Below are 26,873 nucleotides of genomic sequence, written 5' to 3' on the forward strand. Positions count from 1 at the left end.
ATTCGCACTTGCACTCAAGTAAATGAAAACACTCGCGTAAAAATAACAAGCTTTACTATTTACAGCGCAGCTCATTCAAGCTTTAAACAAGAATAATTCTCTGATCTACAATTCTCGCATCTGTCTACGATGACAGCTTGCCAGAGACTCTCTGTCAGCTGTTTTCTTCTTATTTTTTTCTTATATTTTATTCTTATCGATTTTCCGTCGTCCAGACAATTTTCGTTCAGTTGTCAAAATCAGCATCAGATGCCTAAGGCTCACGGACAACGGACGCTGCCACAAACCTTGTGGCTCGGATACAACAATATTCTTCAATGGCTGAGGGAGCACTGCCATTACAATACCCATAAACATAAACCATATCTGCGTACTCTATATTAGATAACACGTGCGGCATATTTGCAATGTGTTACAAATAGCAGGACAGATCACCAGGTGTGTTTCGTTAACCTTTCCAACTGATACACAGCCTGCAGCGCTCCGTTACGGTGAAGAATGAAATCCCAATGACGCGCCAACTTTAAATTCCGACGTGTAATTTAACATAGCTGTATCTCGGAAACCAGTAATAAACGACACCATGTTTATATAACATTTTTACCTTATATTTCCTCATTCTATACCCCCACGAAATATTGACCTTTCCTCCCTGTATATACTTTACTGCATTTGTAAGCTTAAACTTTTAGTTCACTTAATATATGGTAGATAAAAAGAAAGATTCGATTTGGATACTATTGGGTTGGCAAATAAGTTCGTTCGGTTTTTCAGAGTAGAATAAAACACAATTTTTTGATACACAAGATAAATTTTAATCAATTATACAGGGTGTCCCATTTAACCTGACAAATCGTAATATCTGGAAAACTATATGTCGGATAAAAAAAGTGGGTAATGAAATTTGTTCGTCTCGAAGGGGGACATCCAATAATATCAAACTCGACCTCCCACCCCACTCCCGGGGGATGGGGGTGGGTGGCAACTTTGAAATCTTAAATGGGAACCCCCAATTTTTATTGCAGATTCGGATTCTACGCCACAAAATATGTAAGTTTCGTCTGAAACCTTTTTTTTGATTCGTGATAGATGGCGCTGTAATCGCAAAAAATTAGATTTTCTGCAATTCTCCCTGAAATGATCATTGGATTCAAAAATAAAAAAATACCTGTTCAATATTTTTAAAAATATCTTTAAAAAACATATAGTTATTCCCCCCCATCCTCTCGGGGTAGGGTGGGTGGTAACGTTTAAATCTCAAATGAGAACCCACATTTTTCATTGCAGAATTAGATTTTACGTGAAGTTTTTATGGAAACCATTTTTTTCATTCGTGATAGATAGCGTTGAATTTTTCCGAGAAATTACTTTTAGCGTTAACCAGGAACAACGACGAGGACGTAGTAGCTTTCTGTTCCCTTCAGAGTGCTTGTTTTAGGTGAGTCCCCTCGCCTGTCACCATCGGGGTGATTTTGCATAATTAATTTGTTGTTAGTGACATCTCTCCATCGTCCGCGCCCATAGAACTTAAGAGACGATCATTATTAGACATTTACCTTTCTAATCAGGAGAGGTGCTTAATCAATTTTTGAAGAGTGTTTCATGCCACTATCATTCTCTTCTGACTTTGCACCCCGATGGTGAGAGGCGAGGGGACTCACCTAAAACAAGCACCCTGAAGGGAACAGAAAGCTACTACGTCCTCGTCGTTGTTCCTGGGTAACGCTAAAAGTAGTTTCTCGGAAAAATTCAACGCTATCTATCACGAATGAAAAAAATTGTTTCCGTAAAAACTTCACGTAAAATCTAATTCTGCAATGAAAAATGTGGGTTCTCATTTGAGATTTGAACGTTATCACCCACCCTACCCCGAGGGGATGGGGGGAAATAACTGTTATTATGTTTTTTAAAAATATTTTTTAAAATATTGAACAGGTATTTTTGTATTTTTCAATCCAATGATCATTTCTGGAGAATTGCAGAAAATCTAATTTTTTGGGATTACAGCGCCATCTATCACGAATAAAAAAAAAGTTTCGGACGAAACTTACGTATTTTGTGGCGTAGAATCCGAATCTGCAATAAAAAATGGGAGTTCCCATTTAAGATTTCAAAGTTGCCCCCTACCCCCCCCTGGGAGTGGGGTGGGAGATCGAGTTTGATATCATTGGATGTCCCCCTCCGAGACGAACAAATTTCATTAACCACTTTTTTTGATCCGACATGTAGTTTTACCAGATATTACGATTTGTCAGGTTAAATGGGACACCCTATATATTGGCTATCTTTATCGATGACCTCTAGCCATCTTTCCATCAATTTCATTATGCCGCGTTCGTAAAACGTCCGAGGCTTATCGGCGAAAAACCAATCCTGGTGGTTTTTAACAGTTTCTTCATCCTTGAAAGTTATCCCGTTCATAGAGTTCTGCAGCGACCGGAATAAATGATAATCGGAAGAGGCAAGATCCGGTGAATACGGAGGATGAAGCAAAACATCTCAGCCAAGCTGAAGCAATTTGTTCCGAGTGGTCAATGACGTATGAGGTCTGGCGTTGTTGTGGTGGAAGACGACACTCTTGCGATTTGCCAATTCTGGACGTTTTGTGCGGATTGCTTGGTTCAATTTCGTCAATTGCGAATAGTATACAGTTGAATCAATCATTTTGCCTGACGGTAACAGTTCGTAATAGATGACACCTTTGAAATCCTACCATACGGAGAGCATTATTTTCTTCGGATGCAATCCCGCCTTCGAGGTTTTCGGTGGCTCGCTGCTGTGCTCCGATGATCTTTTATGCGTTACATTATCGTAGACGACCCATTTTTCGTCACCCGTCACTATTCGTTCAAAAAATGGGTCGTTTTCTTGGCGTTTCCGTAGCGAATTGCAGATGGATATGCGTGTGGTCAAGTTAGCCTCGGTTAATTTATGCGACACCCAAACATTAAGCCGAGAAATGTATCCCAGCTGGCGCAAATGCTTTTCTACGCTTGTGTGGGATATATTCAATGTCGTAGCAATCTCTCGTACCGATTGAGATGAATTTACTTTGATTATAGCTTTAATGTCACTTGAATTAATCTCGGTCGGGCGACTGGAGCGGGGCGCATCATTGACGTCGAAATCTCCAGAACGGAAATTGGCATACGCGTTCTGTTAAGGTATCATCTTCATACACACGGCATATCTTTTTATGAGTATCCGCAGCTCGTTTGCCTTTTTTAAAATAATAGAACAAAATGTGACGATAATGCACGTTATTTATTTCCATGTTCACAGCTACGCAGCATCACAATACTGATGTTGGCCAAACCAAATACAGCATAACATAAACAGTGAAACATAACCTTTCAAATGTGTATCCGATTTGCACGATAGCGCTGAGAAAAAAAAAGCGAATCCGCATTAAACTTATACTGAAACAAAAACCGAACGAACTTATTTGCCAACCCAATATCTTTTGGTTCACGATTATACGGCGAAAATACAGGCAGTACTCCTTCCAGTTAGTTCTATAGTTCATTGGTAAGCGTATATTGGGGTACTAAGAATGAATAACAGATTTTACGATTAGAACCTTAAGGCTCGTCTGCAATAGCTGTAAGAGTAAGGCTGTAAGGCTGTAACGTAAGTTGTCAGCGAATAAAAATATTTCATTTCGTATCTTGCAATCTTACAGCCTTACTCTTACAGCTAATGTAGACGAGCCTTAAAGGTCATTCTACAATACGTGTCGTAAGTTGTAAACCGTAAGAATTGGCGAATCACAGTCGATTATTACAAAAATAATCGACTATAATTGGTCAGTTCTTACAGCTTATAACTTACGACACGTATTGTAGAATGACCTTAATAGTTATGATTACGAATTTTTATGTGTAAAGGCCTTTAAGTTACAAATTTTAGCCGTAACCATAAGGTCGTAAGAAAACTGACCAATCACAGTCGAGTTCCTTTAGCACAAGGAGAATAATCGATTGCAATTGGTTAGTTTTTATATAACCTTACGGTTATAACTAAAATTAATGTACAGGTAAAGCCGTAATCACACTAGTGATTGCCGATTGGATTACGATTGCGATTGGCGATTGATGATTAAAATAGAGCATTGTCTATACGGCAATCATCAATCTCAATCGGTGCCTGTTTTGCCCTGATTAATTGAAAAGTAATCGCTAATCGTCAATCGCAATTGCAATCCAATCGGCAATCGCTAGTGTGATTATTGCTTTAGATTGTGAGCTATTTAGAAATCAGACGAACGCTGTGTGCAGTGCGGGTTTTAATTGTTATGTCTTCTACGTATTGCGATCTTAAAAAATGAAAGCGCTTAGCACGCTGTTTATATACAGTGAACATTGAGTGTGAGTCGCTTATCGCGCTGTCAGGCTCTGTTCGCGTTTTAAAGATTAGGTAATAGTCGTCGAAAATATCTGCCATTCTGATGAAATAGATTAAAAGTGCGCAAATATTTATCAAGGGTATAATGTTTTGGAATAAAAAAAACATATTAAAATCTGATCTACAATATGTTTCCGTTTCCTATATTCTTTTTCTGGTTTGAGATATAAGGTTTAAGTCAAAAAGAGATAAAGAGAAAGAAGAAACAGGAACAAATTGCACATTGCAAGCAAAGAGCACATTGTATAATAGATAAGGCTTAAGTGTATGTGATGAAGCGAGATACAGAACGAGTTCTGCTGTGTATGATAAAGGAGACCGGTGCATGTTCACAAGTCTTTTAAATTTTTTATTAGAATTTCATTTTCATACCAAGTATATTTTAGTACACTATATATTCTTCCTCTAATGGCCGAGATACAAACTCGCAGAATTTTTACTAACAAGTTATAATAATTTTCTCCCTATAACAATATAACTTATGTCAATGCATAATAGTTTATGAAAAATTATAGTTTAAAATTGTCTATGTTTATGTATTCAATAATAGCGAAATTAGTAACGAGCATAACTTAGGAAATAAGCAGTGCTGGAGTTCTTCAATCTTCTCTTTCTTTTTTTATAAGTAGTCAAGTGAATTATTAATTATACAATTATTATATTAACTGGACAACTATATAATTTTAGAATTATTAAAATTATTTGCATGTTTTAGAAGGAATTAGAAATAGGAAAAGTAATGATAAGTCTATCATTGGAAAAATAAATTATCTTAAAGTTCTAGAAGGAATTTTATTTTAATGTTACTAGTTGTTATATTATTTATGAACGTTATATTACTTTTTTCATGATAGAATTTTAAGATTTGTTCCCAGCATTTGTAAACAGCATGAAAGTGAAATTGTTATTTGTTAAGTCCGGACCCGTTTTCTTTCACATTTTACTATGGTGCTTGAGAGGAATCCTCGGCTTGACTGTCGAGCGTTAGTATTTAAAATCGAGCGGCAACTGTTGTTTAGACAATATTAGAAGCTCGTGCGAAACAAAGAGTGAAAAAATGGAAGATGAACATTTTGTAGAAAATACTTCTAGTTTCGAGAATATAAAACAGTCGAATGATAAACAGAAGAGTGAGCTTACAAGTGTTCTAATATAATGTTTGAACTTAAGAATATTTAGGGAATAATGAATAACATAACTGTGACGGAATTTTAGTTTTAAATATATTAATAAAGTGTGTTTTACAATTTGAACACGCACCTTCCTTCTTTTTACTATAATTCCTTTTAAAATATGCGAATAATTTTAATATCAGGTGTAGTAAAAAGAAATCCATTATTTTTCCAATAGATGGTTTTAGTTATCTGTATCTCGCGTTGTATAAGTCCGATCGGGTTCCACTAGATGGCGTTAGAAAGATGAGATTTCGTACTAAAAAAACTTTTGTGACAGTTTTGTGATTAGTAGACTCAGTTTTGTTTGAGCGCGCGTCAAAGATGGACACTAGCAAAGAGAAAATACGCTATATTTTACAGTTTTTCTTCGATAAAGGCGAAAACGCAAGCCAGGCGGCTGAAAATGTGAATAGTGTTTATGGTCCTGATACTGTAACAGCCAATCACGCGCAATTTTGGTTTCGTCGATTCCGTTCCGGTAATTTCGATGTCAAAGATGCACCACGCACTGGAAGGCCAATTGTCGAAAATATCGATAAAATCATGGACATTGTCGAGTCTGACCATCATGTAAGCACTGTTTCGATTGCCCAAGAGCTAAAGATTGCACAAAAAACCGTTTGGAACCATTTGAATAAGGCTGGATACAAAAAGAAGCTCGATGTATGGGTGCCACACGAGTTAACGAAAAAAAACCTCATGGACCGAATGATGAAAAGTGAATCACTTACGACAACGTCAAGCGAAAACGGTCGTGGTCGAATCGCGGTGAGCCGGCGGAAACGGTGGCCAAGCCAGGATTGACGGCCAGGAAGGTTTTGCTGTGTGTTTGGTGGGACTGGCAGGGAATTATCTACTATGAGCTGCTCCTCTACGGCAAAACTCTTAACTCGGAACTGTACTGTCAACAATTGGACCGTCTGAAGGAAGCAATCGCCCAGAAGAGGCCAGCTTTGGCCAATAGGAGAGGAATTGTGTTCCGTTAGGACAACGCCAGGCCACACACATCGATAGTGACTCGCCAGAAGCTCCGGGAGCTTGGTTGGGAGGTTCTTATGCATCCACCTTATAGTCCGGACCTGGCACCAAGTGATTACCATCTAATTTCCTGTCCATGGCGAACAATTTTGCTGGTGAAAAATTCGCTTCAAGAGAGGCTTGTGAAAATCGACTGTCTCAATTTTTTGCCAATAGGGACGAGGGCTTCTATGAGAGAGGCATAATGAAATTACCTTCAAAATGGCAACAAGTTATCGAACAAAACGGCGCATATTTGACCTAAATCGAATCATTCTAACTATGGTAATTAAAGTCTTCAATTTCATGCAAAAATAATGGATTTCTTTTTACTACACTTGATAATTCTATAGTAATATAATTTTTAATTAATATATTATTTGCTTGATTACGTGCTTCAAAAAAGAAAAAGAAATTGGAAATATACAAATTAAATGCATGATATCGCGGTTTAATCGCGTTCCTCATTCGCTGAGCCATGTTTATTTAAGTTTTGTTGCTATTGAAGTGGTATATATAACTAGCATAGAAAATTTTAAACTACGAATTCTTATAAACTATTGCGCATTGGCACAAGTTACATTAAGCTTTATTACAGGAAGGGGATTATTGTAACATTTAAAGGTCAGTCAAATCTAAGATAGGTTAAAGGTTAAAGATTAAAGGTTAATCATCTTATAAATGATTTTCATACCCAGGCAAGTTCGTAAGCAGTTTAAAATATTAACAAGATAAAATATTAACGAGATAAAAAATATTAACAAGATAAAAAATACATATTGTTGCGCTCACTCTTTAACTAGCAACATTCACACCACGCACTCGAGGAAATAAGAATACTTGTGTAAAAGAAAGGAAGCTTTACTATTTACAGCTTTGTACAGACTCTCGCATAAATAATTCTCCGAATAATAAATCTCGCGTCCGTCTATCTTGACAGCTTCCCAAGAACTCTCCGTCTGCTGTTATTATTTTTCGTTGCTAGGGACTCTTGATCATAGCAATGTGAACACACCTCGATACTTCGCAAAAGCACGGGCGCAACAATATGATCATGTAACTTGAGAAAGGTTTCACTATTTTGAAGCTATTTTACTACAAATACGATTTACTACTTCTCTTGTTTCCAACGAAATACAGAGAATAATTATTTATATTTTTATGTACATTAATATAATTCGGTTTATTAAAGTTAGGATATTGATAAATGATAAACTATATCTTAGAATCAACAATTTATAATGAGTTGACGCGATTAGTATAATCGCGATTAGTATATACGCGATTAGTATAATACTTTATATTAGGCTAATCTAATTTTTTTGCGCACATCTACTCATTTATACAATTTTCATTATCAGGAATGAAAATAGTTTATATCGCAAGATAATATATTATAAGACTGCAGAAAACTTAATTCTATTTAATCATGCGCAAAAGTTCATTTATTTAAAAAATCTGATATTTTATAATGAAGATTTCTAACATGCAGAATTTCGAAATGCTCGAAAATTTATTTAGCTGGTTTTAAACAAATTGTTTTCCCTTTACTGGAATATTTTTCCAATTTTAATAAAACTCAGAATGAAGAAATGACTCTGTAGATTTATTGATGCTGTAAAAGTAGTATATGATATATGTCATTTTAATTAATTGTTACATAAAGTATCTGACAATGAGTACGATATTTATAATAATATAATAATAATAATAATAGCTTTATTGCTTCCCCCTGGGGTTACAATTCTTCCCCTCTCCCTATCTTTTACATTCTATTTTCTTATATTTATATCCTTACAAACTATTCTCCGTCCGCACGAGAGAGAGAGAGAGAGAGAGAGAGAGAGAGAGAGAGAGAGAGAGAGAGAGAGAGAGAGAGAGAGCGCTCCGCACATATACTCTCATTCCTCCACCCTTCCATTCTCTCCCTCTCTCTCACTCTCCATTCCTCTCCTTTCACACCTTGACCTCCGTTTCCGCCGCTCTTTTCTATCTCCTCCTTTCTCCCCCTCACCCCCTCCCCTCTACCATTTCTCTACCTCCCTCATCCACCCCTCCCCCCTTCCCTCTTCTCCTAGCACCTCCTCCATTTCCTGCCATCCCTTTTCTTCCTCCTACCTCGTACACTCCTCCCATATGTGCTTCCACGTCTCCTCTCTTCCCCCACATATCCTGCATCTCCTTTTTTCCTCTTCCTCCTAGTACCTACCTCCCTTCAATTCGCATCCCAGCCTAAACCTCACTATCCTCCTCCATCTATTTTCCCCCCAGCCCTTCTTTAAATACTCTGGTATTCCCCTTCCCTTCACTCTTCCATATCTCTCATTGAACCTTGACTCTCTTATCTTTTCCCATCTTTCCTCCTCCTGTCTTCTCTTTTCCCTGCTCTTTAGTTCCTCCCTCTTTATCTCCCCTCCTTTTTCCCTTATCTCTTCTATCCTGTCTATTTTCCACCCTCTGCCCTCAAAAAACCTTTTCCTCTCCTCCTCCCATCTCCCTTTTCTTTTCCTCTCCTCGCCCTACCCCTCATCTCCATCCAACACATTCTTGCTATCTCCTCCCCCTTCCCTCACCCAACCTCTTCTCATACCTCCACGCTCTTATTCCCGCTCTGCTCCTCATTAGTTCCCTCTGCATTTCTTCTCTCACTATGTACCCTGGCGTCCATCTTTCTACCCCCAATACTCATCTCAGGTATCGTTCCTGCAATTCTTCTATTTTTCTCCTTTCTCTCCATCCCCAAACCTCCACCCCATAACTTACCACCGGCCACACTAATTTATCTAACAACAATATTCTCTCCCCCCAATGCTTTCCAAATCTCCTTTTTCCTATTTCTCATACCTACCCCATTACCCTTGCTCCCTTCCTTACTCTATCCCTCACCTGTGCCTCCTGTCCTCCACTCCTCATCACCGCATATCCTAAATATTTATATTCCTTGACCTTCTCCATTCTCTTCCCTTTCCATCTCTAATCTACCTTCCTCCATCTCCCTCCACTCTTTCTGCACCTCATTACTTTCGTCTTTTCTATTTACCTCCAACCCCTTCCTGTCAAAATACCTTTCTAGCCTTGCCATTCCCTTCATCCCCTTCTCATCTTCCGCCAATATTGCTAGGTCATCTGCGTACGCCAGCGTATACACCCTCCCCTCCCCCAGCCTTACCCCCTATTCCCCTCTCTTCAGTTTCTCATCTATGTCCGCTATTAATATTGTAAATAGCAGCGGACTCAATGGGCACCCTTGTCTCACCTCCCTTCTTGTCCAGAATCTTTTTCCTTCTCTCCCCCCTACTCTCACTCTGTTCCTTATGTCCTCTAACACCTCCTCGCATCTTCTCACCAGTCCTTCCCATACTCCCCTTTCCCTCATCACTTTTCCCAACATCTTCCTATCCACTGAATCAAAAGCTGCCTTGAGATCCACGAACAGCAACTATCAGCCTCCTATCTCTCTTCTCCACCTGCCTGTTTATTAGATAACTCAACGCGTATATATTGTTCACTGTCCCCCTTCCCCTCTTAAACCCCGCCTGACTCTCCGGCAATATCTTCTTCCTCTTCATCTCCTCCCTTAGCCTCTCCGCTAATATCGCTGTGTATACCTTATATGTTGTCTGTGTCAGAGTCACTTCTCTATACTCCTCCATTCTTTGCCCTTCTTCCTGATCGACACTACCACTCCCTCGCTCCATTCCTCTGGCCAACCCTCCCCCATCCACATCCTTTCACATATTTCCCCTAACCATCTCTGCACCTCCTGTCCCTCGTACTTCCATATCTCACTTGGGATTCCATCTCCTCCTGCTGCTTCTCTATCTTTCAATCCTTTCACCACTTTCCTTATCTCCTCCTGCTCTACCCTTTCCTCTCCATCCTCTTCCCCATCCCTGTTTACCTCCCTCCTTACCCTTTCCTCCATTCCTCCTAATATTCTCCTAAAGTAGTCCTCCCACTCCTTCATTTCAATCTTCTCATTCATCCCCCCTCCTCCTCCTTTCCCTATTTAGCATCTCCCATATCTGTTGTTCTGTCCTCACCTCCTCTAACTCCTTCACCCACCTCTCTCTTTGTTCCCTCTTCTTCTCCTCACATACCCTTTTATACCTTAACCTCTCTTTCCTATATTTTTCTCCATCTCCTCCCCTTTTCCTCCATTCCCTCAGCTCCCCCTCAGTCTCTTCTTCGCCTCTCTACACTCTTCATCTCACCACCCCCTCCCCTCCTTTTTCTCCTTCCCCTTCATCCCCCTCAGCTTTTCTCTTATCCCTTCCTCATATTTCCTCCATTCCCCTTGTACTCTCTCCTCCCTTCTCCTCCTTTTCCTGAATTCCTCCCCAAACCCTTCTAATTCCTTCTTTGACCACCTACTTTTTCCTCCCCTTCCCTCCTTATCTTCCTTTCTCTTCCCTCCTCCTTTCCTCCCCTTCCCCCTCTTATTCGCACTACTATCGATTGATGATCTGACTCCACTCTCTCCCACTTCCATCCTCTCCACCCTTTCCATCGTCTCTTCATTTCCCATCACGTGGTCTATCACTAACGCCCCCTCCCTCTGTGTACGTCCATTCCTCCTCATCCCCCTTTTTTTCTTATTCCCATTTAATATCCACCACCCTCTCTCTCCCAGAAGTTCACATAGCTTTCTTCCGTTTTTGCACACCTTCCCATCCTTGGATTTCCTGCTTCCCTCCTCTCTCCTCCTCCCCCTCTTACTGTTTCTCCTCCCTCTCTCCCTATTCTCGCGTTTTAATCCTCCCCAACTACCGTCCTCCCTTCCGCCCTCTTTCCTCCACCCACTTCTTCATCCATTCTAACTTTTCCTCCATATCTCCATTCACGTATATCCCTATTACTCTCCACCGCTCCCTCGCCATTCTCACCTTCCTTACCATTATCCCCTCCACCTCTTCCTCCCTCCCGACCTCCATCCCTTCTCTCACTCTTCACCATTCCCCCTATTGCCCTTCCTTTCTTGCTCCTTCTCTTCGCTCCCTGACATTCCCATCTGAATCCTTTCGGTAACTCTTTTTTCACTCTTCCCCAACTCCTCTCATCTATCCATGTCTCCGACAGCACCATTATATCCCATCCTTTCAGATCTTCCCAGAATTCCCTATCTTTATTCCTCAGCCCCGCTACATTCCAAAATGCCACCTTGTATACCTCTTCCCCCTTTCCCTCCCTCTCTTCCGCCTCCCCCCTTTCTCCCCGGCTCCTTCACTCCCTCTACCTCAACTCATTTTAGTTTCTCTTCATCTCCCACCACTTTTCCCCCACTTCATCCCATCTCTGTATCTTCCTGTCCACCCACATCTTCATATATCCCACTTGCACCCTCCTGCCCCTTCTTCTTTCTGCCTCCGCCTCTCTTTCTATCCTCCACTTCGTCTTTCTCTCCTCCACTGTTAAATCATCCTCTATCCTTTCCCTCCTCCGTCTCAGTTTCTTCGCCTCCATCACTTTCCTTTTTTCCTTCAAGCTGTCTAACTTCACCAATACCATCCCGTCCTCTTCTTTCTGCCCATTCCCTGGCCTCTTCACTTCCCTCATTTCTACCTTCAACTCCATTCTTCGCCATACCTCCTTAACACCCTCCTCCATCCCTTTCACCCCTATCTCTACCCTCCTCACCAACACATTTTTTCTCCTTTCCTCCCTCTCCTTTTTATCAATCCTTATCTCCAACTCCCTTATCATTCCCCCCTCCTCCCCCATTCCTCCCTCCTTCATCCTCTTCCCTTCCCATTTCTCCGATCTCCCCATCCTTTCCTCCATCTTCTTTATTTTTTCCTCCCTCTCCCTCCTCTCTCTCTTCCATTCCTCCCATTCCTTCCTTCTCTCTCTCTTCTCTCTCCTTTCTCAATTCCTCTTTTAGTTCCCTGTTCTCTCTATCTCTTTTCTCTCCCTTCCTCTTTACCTCCTCTTTATATCCTCTCACTTCTTCCATTAATTTCTACACCATTTTCTTCATTTCCTCCTCTCTTATCCAACCTCCTTTCCTCCTTTCTCCTTCCTCCCCCTCTGATTTCCTCTTCCTCCCTCTCCATACCCCTCCTGGTGCCTTCCTACCTTCACATTCTTTTTACCTATTCTTTCCTCTTCATCCTCCTCTTCCACGCCCCTTATCTTCCTTTTCCCCTCCCATATCATCTCTATATAACTCCCCACACTTCCTATGCTGCTCGTGCTGTCTCTCCTCAACCTTTCTGCGTTCGTCGAACTCCCTCTCCTTTTCTCCTCTCTATTCTCCCTCCTCTTCCCCTCCTCTTCACCCCCTTCCCTCCTTTTCCTTCTTCCTCCATTCTCTTACTCTCCGCTTCTTCCTCCACCTTCGCCTTACCTCCCTTCAAATTCCCTGCTTCTCTCTCCTTGTTCCCGACTATGCCACCAGTCTGCACTACCTCTCTCGATCACCTGTTTCTCTCCCCTGTCCACCCTCTCCCGGCTTCCTAATCTCAACAGCCTGCACACTCGTCTCACTCTTCTATCCCCCTTCTTCCACCACCCCTCCTCCAGCCCTTTCTCACTCTCGTCCCTACTCCCTCCCGCTTCCTCCCACACCCTTCCCTTCTCCTCCACTCTTATTACTTCCTATTGCAACCCTTATCCTATTCTCGCCCTGTCACTTACTACTCACACTTATTCGTCGCCGGAAACAGAAGTCGAGTACGATATCTATCATGTACTTGAAAATTAAATCAAATTGAAGAAAAAATTTTTTGCGATACGTAGACTCATCTGAGAAAATAATGTAATATTATAAATAAGCGATATATATAATATTAAACATTTTTAGTATTAAACTTCTTTTCCGATCTTCTAACTTTTTAAATCTTCTAATTTTTAGTATTAAATTTGTTTTCCGAAAATGTATTTAAGGGCATTTATTTGAGATCATATCGAGTATTTTTACCAAAATTCAGGGCAATAAAGCATATGTGTGTGATTCTGCAAATTTAATTGATAATATAATACTTTCTTAGATAATGTTAAGCTATCTCCTAGGTTGCTCCATTATTTCGTCAGTTTAAAATTAGATCGGTTTTTTGTTAAAAGAATCATTCAAGTAATTTTTGACGGCTCCCAAAAGGTTCTATACCAAACTATTTTTAAGTGATCAAAACAAATGATAGTGTGAAGATATAGTGGAGAATACAGTCTGTTTAGGAAATTCCGAGACTGACTGTATTAAAAAGCGATAAATTAGGTAAAAGTTCAGTATACTATACTTTTCCAATCTCATCAAACATTAAGCATGGTTTTCTTTGGATGAAGGGTAGTTTTGGATTGCAGCCTCTACTTGCGGTATTAATATTAGGTATTTGAATAAGTTTCCACCGTTTTTGTTTACATTTTTATAATTTAGTAAAATAAAAGAATAAACATTATATCATTTAAAGTATTTTTCGTCGTTAGCTATAACATTTTGCCACTTTTCAGACAACAAATGAATTCCGCGATCAAAAATATGTGCCTTTTTTAGGCTGATCCATTCATCGAGCTGATTTTTGATATCCTCACAAGAAGTTAAATGCTGCTCTGAAAGATCATGTTGCATCGATCGAAACAGATAGTAGTCCGATGGCGCAAGGTCCGGTGAATACGGCGGGTGAGGTAATACATCCCATCCGAACAGTTCTAATGTTTCCTTAACCGGTCTTGCTACATGCGGTCGAGCATTGTTATGTTGAAAAATGACTTTGTCATGCCTTCTGGCATATTCTCGACGTTTTTCTTTCAATGATCGACTCAAATTGACTATTTGTTCTCGATAGCGATCAGCAGTGATGGTTTCATTCGGTTTCAACAGCTCGTAGTATATCACACCTTTTTGATCCCATCAAATATTCAGCATGACCTTTCTTCCATGAATATTCCGTTTTGCCGTTTTGATTTTGATGGCTGATCAGGCTTTACCCATGATTTTCTTCTTTTTAGATTATCGCAATGAATCCATTTTTCATCGCCAATAACGATTCAATGCAAAATGACTTTCTTTTCTGTCTTTGAAGCAATAATTTACACATGGTTAAACGTTTTTCAACGTCTCTGTCTTTCAAAACATATAGCACCCAGTAGTCTTGTTTATGAATAAATCCTATTGCTTTTAAGCGTTTGCTTATAGTCGATTCATTTAATGATTCTGAGAATTCCTTAACCGTTTGATGTGGATCTTTGTTCAGTAATGTTTCCAACTCTTCGCCTTCAAACTTTTTTCGTGCACCAGAGCGTTCTTTGTCTTTCACGTCGTAGTCGCCATCTTTAGACCGTTGAAACCATTCTCTACAACTTCTAGATAGAGCATTGGATAGAGCATTGTCACCATAATGTTCTACGAGTGAACGATAACTTTCAGCTTTTCTTTAAAATTAAATAATGGAGTAAGACCACCCGCAAATGCTGTTTTGTCGGTACAAAATTCTACATTTTCAATGCAATAGAAAAATTCGTTGTTTACACTGTAATCAAATGGCAATACTGAAATTACACCATGATTTATTACTTTTATATGGATGTATTACCATCTTAAAGTACATTTTTTTTGTTCGCGCAGGGGAAATCCATCATGGATACCCCCGACCCTTCGGGAGGGTCGGGGGTTATACCGGACTCTTACCGGCTAAAACCCCTGCGAGATGCCTACCTGTCAGACAGTTGCGTGGGGAGTTAGGGGAACTGCTCCCGCATTCCCTCCCCAACTCCCCGGCCCCAGGGCTCTCCTGGAGCCCCCCGCCTCGTGTACCGCACCCCTTTTTCCCCCTACCAGGAAAAATTAGTAGGGGTACGGTCCCCGGCCAGTTTCCTGGCCGGTTGGCCTTCTGGTGTCACCTAAGGAGAAAGGGGGCATCCGCCCTCCCTCCGTATCCCTCCCCTCGTTTGTCGAGAGGGAGGATTTTTGGGGGAGTGGGCCCAGCCCCGACCGGGGTGCCACTCCCCCTTACCCTATCTGTCCATGCAGTTTAGGGGGAGAGTGTAGAAGTTCTATGCCCACTACTCCCCTCCCCCTGCTGACGGAGGCGGGCTCGAGGCGGCCGAGGAGGTCCCCGATCCCTACGAATCGGTGGTCCCTCCTCGGCCGACGCTACCTCCGGTCCGCTACCGATTCCCCCTCTCGGGGAGCGTCGACCCTGGCGTCGCCTTCTGCGACGCCTTTCCGGTCGGTGCTCCCACTCGGCGGCCTCCTTCCTGGACATCACGTCCTTACAGAAGGAGACTGCCGCTGACCATACCTCTTCGCTCCCGCACATGGCATTCACCATGCGTGGGAGTGAAAGTTCCCCCGCACGACACCCCACCGCCCCGGCCAGGACACGGCGTTCCTAGCTCCATGCTGGGCATGCAGCCAGAGTATGGAGCGCCGTGTCCATCAGCATGGGGCAGTGGTGGCACCGGGTGGTGGGCTCCTTGCCTATCTGGTGCAGGTACTTACCGAAGCATCCGTGCCCCGTCAGCACCTGCACCAGATGGAAAGACATTCCACATCCCCTTCTGCCCGCCAACTCTGGCAGGCAGGGGATCTTAAAGTACATGCACACAGTACTGCTAACATCATCTATCAGTAAACGGCGGAAACTTAATTAAGTACCTAATATATACGTTATTGAAACTTGTCACATTTTTATTGTACAATTGCTTTCTCTAATACTATAGTGTAATAAATATAAAAAATGTATTCTGGTGGCTGTTATACGACTTTGTGTTTTAACTACTAGTCTGGGCTGGAAATGTTGCATGATAAAAAGTTATATTAATAAAGTACATAAAATAAATGAGAATCGTAATGATAGAGAATCTGCTTAAAGGGTTAGTCGAGAAATTTATCATCTCCCAGAAATATATTAAATTGAATATATTAAAATATTTAAAGACAATTGTCGAAGTTGCACATAAGCCTTCGCAAACGTACAGAAGAGAAATATCAAAATGAAAATAAATAACTTTTCAAGATTATGGTAAATAATTTTGGATGAAAAATAACTATATAAAAGAAAGAGTGAAAAAGGAATGTAAATGAATAGATTTTGTAATGCAAGATTTTATTTAAATTCACCCACTATATACAAGGTGTCTCAGAACTTTGGCACGCGGGCTCCGTAGGGACATAGAGCTAAGTGAGAGGAACAAAAAAGTCTTGTACCATAATGTGAAAATCGTAATAGTTTTTTAATTATAACAGTGCAAAATTAGGCGTTTTCCAGCGCGGCCTATAGACGCTCCGCGGCAAGCTGTGTGCGTAGGGGCTAAACGATAACACGTCTCGCGCTAACTGTCGCGATGGCATCTTGGCGCTTTGATGCCGCGCGACGGTCAGCGCGAGTCGCGTTACCGCTCAGCTCCCATTGCTGTTGTTATAAATTGAAATGTTTTATGATTATATATTCTGCATATATATTAATCGTCTCTTACTATGAAGAACTTCGAAAAGAACGTATTGTATATTTAGCATGCAAATATCCAAGTCTTCCTTATTCTCTTAAATTTTAGCACATAATAGAATAAACAATTATGAGCAATTTGATATTTGCAGTTCAAATATTCCAATTTTTCATGAATTTAATGAGAAGAATCGTGTCTCTATTTGCGATTTGCTCTATAAATGTAATAAAAACGAATTATTTTTGGAAAATGTCATTTAATAATAAGTGATAAAAAATAGCTCACTTACAATATTGTGACAAAAAGATCCTGGGATATGAGAAAACAGCCTCTATTAACGTAAACCGAAACTAGTTTAACTTAAAAAGAGTTTTTATTTAGAAAAGAGTCATGTTTTGTGTTTAGTAGAATTAAAAGACAATACAGTACAAAAAATATATTATGAGCTTTTATCAAAAATCCAAACTATTTTAGTCGAATCAATTCTGATAAATACTATTTGCAATTAGGTTAGCTAAGTGTAGTGATCGATAAGAAATGTTTAAAATTAGTGTCAAAAATAATTGGACATTGATTGAGACGTTTTAACTCACCCATCATATTTTTCTGACATTGCACTTTCAGACTATTACCTGTTGTGTTTATTTTAAAATAATATGAATGGTATAAAACCTTTTATAATCTTTGAAAACCGTCAAAATTCATTTGGGTAACTTTAACCCTTTGAAGCACAGTGTGGCATATAAGTCACACCTCGTCAAACTGAATAAAAAATATCTCTTCACTTCTTATTTTTCTAATAGAAATGTATCCTAAGAGTTTGGACATCGCTGATTTCGAAAATGAAGTCAAAATTTCAAAATTCTAAAAACTTATATTAATATAGTGGTTCCAATCTTGGAAAAATATAGATTGCATAAAATCTATCGTAATTAAGGATTTCACCCTGATAATATGTCCTCAAATTTATTTCTCGGGGATTTTTGAGACCGCTGATTACGAGTAGGAGGTCAGAATTGTAAATTTTTCAAAATTCGAGATGGTGGACACAATATGGCGGATCGAAACCGTGAAAATTAGACCGATTCGCATCAAATTGTGTACCCGGGGTTTTTCGGGGTCGAATATTTGACTCTCGTTGGTCGCGCTAGTATTTAACTGTATATTATTCATATAGTAAAATTAGTTGATAAAGCATTCAAAATTATATGGGGTCATGCTCTTGTTACATCGTCTTCATAACTTGTGGCAATAAATGTGAATAGGGCAAATATAAATGAGCGTATAATCACCTTAGTGACAAAGAAATCTCATCCCTATTCATGTCTCAAAAATCGGCCGATTCGGCTCTTAACTTTTCAATTCGCGATTCTGAGTTTCGTTGTTTTGAACTAAGTTACAAAATCAGCGATTCCAAAAATTTCCGGCTACATAATTTGATGTGATCCTGAGTTTCTCAATTTCGACTTCACATTCGTAATCAGTGGCCCCAGAAATCCTCTGACACATAATTTGATGCGAATCGGTCTAATTTTCACAATTTGACCCGCCATATTGGGTCCGCCATCTTGAATATCTATATTTCGACTTTAGATTCAGTGAGCCCAAAAATTTTCGGGTACATAATTTGATATAGATCTAATTTTGAGCATTTCGATCCATCATCTTGAATTTTGAAAAATTTTAATTTCTCCGACCTCAGATTCGTATTCAGCGGATTGAAAAGCCCTTTATAGGGGAGTCCGGTGAAAATTGTGCATGGGGGAAAATGTATGTTTCAAAAGGTTAATGAAAAGCCGATCCAATTCTAAGCTGACAGAATAATGAAGCTACCTAAGAGATGGTTCGACATTATTCAAGGAAGTAGTGTATACATTATTAATTAAAGTTGCATTTTAATAATTAATTTTTGAGTTTTAATCGCTGCAAAAATCTGAACGAACTTCCTAAACAGATCAAATAAATATAAGTCATATAAACTAAGGAAGCGTGCAAAAGCTGACTCAAAACAGCAATGGATGGATGCTGTAATGTTATTTCGTCATAAACATTAAAATAATTTTTTTGTAAAATGTAAATACTATATAATTACATATATTAAATCCAAACATATTTGTTCAGTAATAATTTTTAAATAAATTTCTGAATATTATTGCTTTTTTGATTTGAAGAATAATTTGCGCTCTTAAGGAATATGATGATACTTAAACGTTATACAATAAAAAGTTGACAATAACAGTAAATTACTTTTCAGTTTTCTCAGGATGTCAATTTAAGTGCCTCGAATGCGCTTGCCAAACATCAACGAACAAAGTCAAGTCCGGAACAGTTAGGAATCGCAACGATGTCGCCGTCGGAAGCTAGCAAACGTTTAATTGCTTCTGAATCAATGAACGATCTGTCACCTCCGAAACACGTCGGATACAGTGATATCGATATAAAGGAATTGTCGCATATTACACCACCGGGTACTCCGCCGCCACCATATCCGGTTTCTACTTTGGGACAGGATATCTACTCATCCACGCTAAATGATGTATATATTTTATCAGTTTTAACTTATCTACAGTTTTAACTAACTATATATATTTTATATTTAATGTGTCTGTAGTTTTATTTTTATATTATAAAGTTAATTTTTTATTAAATTTCAAAACTTTCATTTTTATTTAATAATATTTATAATTTAATTTATATATATATATATTTATATATATATTTATTTATATATATATTTATATATATATATTATATATTTATATATATATATTTATATATATTATATATATATATTTATATATAATTTAAAATATATTTATAATTTAATAATATTACATATATAATTAACATGTAACAAATATTAATGTCTTAATTTTTTAATTTTTTATTGAATTTTATATTTTGTATTTTGTACAGTTTTTCCCCGCTTAACGTTAGTAATTAGTTCTCGGAAACAATGATATTAAGTAAACAAAAAAAACTATTAAACAAGTAATTCAGTTCTATAAAAAAAAATTGATATGTTCATGAACCAATATAAACTAAACCAATTAACTAATATATTAACTTAGCAGGTAGTTAAAGACATGTACATAAATTGTAAACTACTACAATTGTATTTGTGAACAATATTTTAAATCGTTAAAGCAAGTTTAGTTTTAAAAAATAATAAAAATTCAGTATTCATTAAAATATTTTTATTAACTTTTTATTTCTGTAAAATTTTTCAAGATGGAAGGCATGGATGAATCCTGATGTAACTTAAGGATGAAACGTGTAAAATGTAAATTTTGGAATCCTGCTTTACACACGCACACATGCGTGCACACGCACACATATACATTTCATGTTTTCTACGATATTAAAAATACCATGATGTAGAAATATAATAGAACTTTACGCATATATGAATATTATATTTTTAAATATCATGTTACGCGATTACACGTATCTTCATTCCGTTTGTTGATAATACTTATCATCGTATCTACCTCTTCAAACTTATAATATTAATAACTGCTGTTCTTGTATTTTTCATATTTTAGTTATCTTTATTATTTGGTGATGATGACATTAATTTTTTCTGAGAACGTAATTAAAAAAAAAATAAGAATGTTATTCACAAAATGAATACCAAAAACTAAAAAAAGAAATTAATTTAATAAAAATAATCGAGCAGAAGCCGCTGTTAAGCGGGTGAAGACTGTACTTATTTTTTTATGAGGCATATATTTCGCAGTTCTATTAACTATGATAAATTATATTGTATGTTTTATATCTTATGTAAAAGCATAAAAATATAAAATATATTAATAATACAAAATATTTGCTAATAATATCATATAGATTTTACATGATTAGGTCTGTAAATACATATAAAAATGCACATTGTATATCGATTTGTCACCTGAGATTAATTTTTGTACATCAGTTGATATCAATTTTTATATCATAGCTGATTTTGTCTTGCTTTTATTAAAGTATTACATATATTGTAATGAACAACTCATATTAAGAAATTGATTACTAATAATGAATTTTAATTATAATTGACATATTATTTAATCTCTTATTTTAATGCAAATTTTAATGGTTAATTGTACTAAATAAAAAAAATTTACCATTAATAAAACTCATCAATTTCAGTTGAGCCAAAAGTTCAAACTCGTGAAATTTATACAATAACATTAGTAAATATTAACTTCTTACAATCTTTTAACAAAACATTTTAACTTTGACATATTTATATCAAATTTTCGCATTAAAATCTTTAACGCTATATGAATTGCAGAATGCATTGGTAAAATACCATAGGATAATTGTGTGACACTATACAGGGTCTGCCAAAAGTTCCGGAACAGCTAATTATTTCAAAACATAATGATTGTTTAAAACAATGTTTGAGATGGAAATTATAGGGCTTAGAAAAAAGCTATCAGATATTAATAATTGTTTGACCTTGGAATGACCTTCAGAAACGTTATCAAGGTCGACATAAAAATCTTAAATGGAAACTACAATATTTTATTACACCATCTTTTTCCACCAATTAATTTGAACAACTTTTGTCTGAAACATTTTTTTATTTGCCTAATATTTTTTGAGATATTTAAGAATAACTTGGTAACTTTTTCAATATTTAACTTATGATATCTCGCTAACTGTTTGTCGGAATAAAAAAACTAGACTTTTCTTTTCTACTTCGTTTCAAGAATGTATTGTTACAATAGCGTCCTGACTTTCGTTACTTTGATGATTTTGAAATTTCGAAAGATCGATAAATTAACAAAAAATAGAGCATTATTGTACTAATATATTTTTGAGATCAAGTAGAATAAAAAAATCTAGTACCATTTTTTTATCCCGACAAACAGTTAGCGAGATATTGTAAATTAAATATTGAAAAAGTTACCAAGTTATTCTTAAATATCTCAAAAAATATTAGGGAAATAAAAAAATGTTTCAGACAAAAGTTGTTCAAATTAGTTGGTGGAAAAAGACGGTGTAATAAAAAATTTCCATTTTAGATTTTTATGTCGACCTTGATAACGTTTCTCAAGGTCATTCCGAGGTCAAATAATTATCAATATCTGATAGCTTTTTTAAGCCTTATAACTTTTGTTTGAAACATTGTTTTAAACAATCATTATTTTTTGAAATAATTAACCATTCCCGAATTTTTGGCAGACTCTGTATGTATCTATACATGTATCTATACATGTATGTATCTATACATGTGCATGCATGTGTATAGAATAATAGATATATCTACTTGTAATGATAAAATATGCTTTCTTCATAATAACAGACGCTTGGTAGCGACTCCATTCCTGGATTACCAGCGTTCCAACAACCAATTATGTCAATGGAAGAAGACGACGTTAGCGATCAAGAAATTGTAAGTTATTGTTTAAAAACTTTATGTATTAAATATATTATTTACAAATATAATACTAGTAAATAAAACTGAATATATTATTTACAACTTAACTATTATTAATATCTTAGGGTCAGTTAGAAGATCACGGCCCGTTCCAATCTTTATCCAGGCTGTGGGGACATCATGCACATCTTGCTGTATTTATTAATTATGTTTTATCCAACAGTGATCCTTCTAGTCTGGTACGTATATAATTATTATTGCCTTTTACCATTTCAAATTAGCACTTAAAATATGATAAAGTACATATAACAATCAAAATTAGTAAAACAATTCGTAAAAAAATTAAACCAGCTTTTTTCTATTAACTAATACAAATAATTTGTTGTGATTACCATTATTGTTACTTATTTTACAAAATAACTTGGAATTTTTTAAATGATTATATTATTCTGGGACAAAATGAATGAATTTAGTATGACAAATCGCTTTATGAACGAATCGAAACATTCTATTTGGATTTATTACTGTGTACATTTTTTGTACACAGTATAGTTATGCGAAAGTTTGCACTCGCTGTTCATTTGTTCAGTGTAAATCAATATTGTTAATTAATAATTTGACGAATTAGTACTATCCTTGTTATTTTTTAATTTAATTTTTGCGCTAATTTCTTGCAAAGTGCGTAAAATTATATAAAATTTGACGGTATGAACAGTCTATTGATCGCAGTCATATGATTCTACACTAAATATTTATTTGAATGTTCTTAATAATAAAGAATAACTTTGTACGATTAGTGAATTTATTAACATTTCATGTATACGTAAGATGTTTGAAAAGTTTGCTCGATGCAGACAGGGTAGTCGAATGGGTGTTTATTTCACATGTTAATATTTGGTTTACTGTATGCACAACTTAAATGTTCAGTCTATCAAATTCAATCTATCAAATAGTTTTCGAATCACAGACACAGACTTTTGTGTACAGAATATATTATATAAAGTATTACAAGTTGCTAACTTATTTTCCAAACTATTACAAATAGCGAGGAAATTCTTTTTGCAATTTTTATGGTTTGTGAGAGCCTTTGAAATGACAAGATATTATCGCCAATTTCTTAAAAAAGATCTAAAAAGTGATATCCTTATTTTTATTAATAGTATGTAAACTTCTGTCTTTTTAAATATATCTCTTTTAATATAATAACATTTACTTAAAGCTTTTTTCTTATTTTTCATATTTTACGTAGTTGAACAGTTTTATGACGAAAAAAATAGATCATGGATGTTAACACAAGAAATATTTTCCAATAAATATTACAACAAATATTTGTAATATTTGTAAATAATTATTTTTAATAAGTGTTATAGTAAATATTCAAAATGTTCATTAACTTCTAAACATTCGGTAATTCTTTTAATATTTTCTTAAACATTAATTAGCATTTACAATTACATCAAAAGGGGTTACAAAAGTATAAGTTGTGAATTCTGTTTTTCATATTATTTTATTGGAGGTGTAACCATGATTTTATCTTTAATATATAATAAATATTTATTTTTAATATCTTATAAATATATCTTAATAAAAATATCTTAATAAATATCTTAATAAATATATCTTAATAAAAAAAATCTAGCGGTATAATGTAAGTGTGGTGGCATATGGAGTAGGAACACTTTGTCCTATTTATTTGTTTCGAAATGTGTCATTCAAAATTAAACATTCAAAATTTAACGTATTTCTTGTAAAGTGTGGCGTAGCTCTGTTTTGTTAAAAGTATAGTGTTTTCTCATACTGAGCGGGAAATTTTCTAACATCTCAATTAATGTATTTTTTACAAATTCACTATATATTTTATTAGTTAAAGACCGAAAAAATACAGTCTAATGATATAGTTGCTAACAATGCCACACAAAATGCTTAATAAATAAACCATTGGTATGGAAGTGATACCGTTTGTAGTCAACAAGAATTTTTTTCCGACTAATAACGGTAATTATATTTATTAACTTAAACTATATTGAAGAATTGCTTCATCAGAAAATAGTATTGCGAATAAAAATTGATTTTGATGAAGTTACTGTTGTAACCACGTATAAAAATGTAGTTTTCGATATTGAAAATTATTTCCAGATAAATCCTAATATAGCAAAATATGATATAAATGATATTTACGTTGTAGTATGTGATATACTGAACTATCACTATTTCCATTTTCTCTTGCTAACGTATGCCGATTTCTGGATTTATATTTACTGCAGTCAATACGTTTGTAGCATTATTGATGTTTGTTGCACTTTCAGATTTGCATCGTTTGTTAGAATTTAAACTATCAGTATGAAGATGATGTTCCAATCACAAAAATGCCATATGATAAATGTCATATTTTTTATATATCTTGCTATAAATATTTGAATACTGCTTAATGATAATTTTTGTAGGGTTCGCCTAATATTAATAGCACATTTACAAATTTATCGTTACAAATTTGCCATCCTTTAAAAAATCTATTTTGCATACTAAAATTATTTTTCTATCGAACTAAGCCAGTCAGATTAGATATGATAATAAATGTTTTGAAGAAGTGTTTGTAAACAAACTTGACATAGTTTAGGAAACAGTTTTCAAGACATTAAAATATATTTCTCGTCCTAATTGTTTTTGCAAAATATGAAAAAAATGCTTTAGGTAAATGTTATTATATTTATTAAAAAAAATGGAGAAATTTGCATACTGTTTCATTAAAAAAAATAAAGATATAATTTTTAGCCTTTATTAAGAGATTGATGGTGATATTTTATTTCAGTTAAAAGACTTTCATAAACCATGAGAACTGTAAAAGGAATGTCCTCGCTTTAATAGTTAGAGAGAAAACTTGTAACATTTTATATGATACACTCTGTATATTACTATTACTAGATTGCTAACTCCTCCGAAATACATAGCTCCGAAAAGTATATACAAAACTTACGTATACATGTGCCATATAAATATATATAATATTTACGTCAGATTGAATAAATTTCAATATACATATGCATATTATTTCTATATAATTTCTTAATACTTTTTGATATTCTTCTTCAATATAGATATCGATCATATATCTCATATCTACCATCTCTTCTTCTATATAATTTACGTCACATATATGCAGATGTTCATTTCTTATATATAAATACATATATCATATATTATATACAGGATGTCCCAAAAGTAACGGACCACCCTAATAACTCTTCAGTATTGAAGTTTCAAGGAAAATGATCTGAATAAAAGTTGTAGGGATTTAAGTGAGCTACCTTATGATGACCTTGACTTTGACCTTGACTTCTATTTTCAAGGTCATTTGAAGGTCAACTTGCGTTTTTTAAACAAAAACCCTTATTTTTTATTACCCTGTTTTTTTTCTACTAGTTAATTTGAACAACTTTTGTCTAAAACATTTTTTTACTTGCTTAATATTTTTTGAGATATTTGAGGAAAACTTGATAACTTTTTCAATATTTAACTTACAATATCTCGCTAACTATTTGTCGGAAGAAAAAGTGGTACAAGATTTTTTTGCTTTATTTAGTCTCAAGAATATATTGTTACAATAGCGCCCTGATTTTTATTAATTTAATGATTTTGAATTTTCCAAAAATCAGTAAGTCAACAAAACTCAATTGTACAAATTGTAATACAATTACAATATATTCTTGAGACTAAATAAAGTAAGAAAGCCTAGTACTATCTTTTCTTCCGACAAATAGTTAGTGAAATATCGTAAGTTAAATATTGAAAAAGTTATCAAGTTTTCCTCAAATATCTCAAAAAATATTAGACAAATAAAAAAATATTTTAGACAAAAGTTGTTCAAATTAACTAGTAGAAAAAAACAGTGTAATAAAAAATAAGGGTTCCCATTTAAAAAACGCAAGTTGACCTTCAAAGAACTTTGAAAATATAGGTCAGGGTCAAGCTCAAGGTCATCATAAGGTAGCTCACTTAAATTCCTACAACTTTTATTCAGATCATTTTCCTTGAAACTTCAATAGTGAAGAATTATTTGGGGTGGGACATTAAAATGGGATACCCTGTATATATACACATACGAAAACAGAATTAAATATTTTTTAAATGTATGCAGAATGTCCCAGAATAATTGTACCATTGCTTGTGGAAACGCAGAATGGATTAAGGCAATGTTTGGGATTACTTTCACTTTTCAGGCATTTCTTGGAGGTTTTTTCTTACTTGCTTCCCCTTACTTTCACCTTATTACACCTGTACGCCGTCTAGTTATAGATCTGACAGTCACACTCTTCGCCTCAAGGTTGTTGACATTATAACATCTAACAAGGGACATGTCACAACTGCCCGGAACCGATTTGATTCTCCTTTAAATATGTTGTTAAATACACAAATCTAAAAGACACGTATTTTTTTATATGTGCGAATATTGAGTTTTAAAGGGTGAAACACCCCTTTAAAGAAAAACAGCATTTTTTTAGAATCGAATATCT

At 35.8% G+C, this 26,873-nt stretch overlaps 1 protein-coding gene across 3 annotated transcripts in view; it reads left to right on the forward strand.

Moving 5' to 3' along the window:
* Positions 1–26,873, forward strand: part of RhoGEF2 (Rho guanine nucleotide exchange factor 2) — a 216,922-nt gene that overhangs the window by 100,658 nt on the left and 89,391 nt on the right. For 2 of the 3 annotated variants that reach the window (XM_025305988.1, XM_025305989.1), the window contains 3 exons: positions 19,234–19,515; positions 22,288–22,377; positions 22,488–22,601. In XM_025305988.1, the coding sequence (XP_025161773.1) occupies positions 19,234–19,515; positions 22,288–22,377; positions 22,488–22,601 (486 nt within the window). The remainder of the gene's footprint in view (positions 1–19,233; positions 19,516–22,287; positions 22,378–22,487; positions 22,602–26,873) is intronic. The other variant, XM_025305990.1, reaches the window with a different exon arrangement.

Source organism: Harpegnathos saltator, unplaced genomic scaffold (genome assembly GCF_003227715.2).
Source record: "Harpegnathos saltator strain DR-91 unplaced genomic scaffold, Hsal_v8.6 scaffold744, whole genome shotgun sequence".
In the NCBI taxonomy this organism is placed as follows: domain Eukaryota; kingdom Metazoa; phylum Arthropoda; class Insecta; order Hymenoptera; family Formicidae; genus Harpegnathos; species Harpegnathos saltator.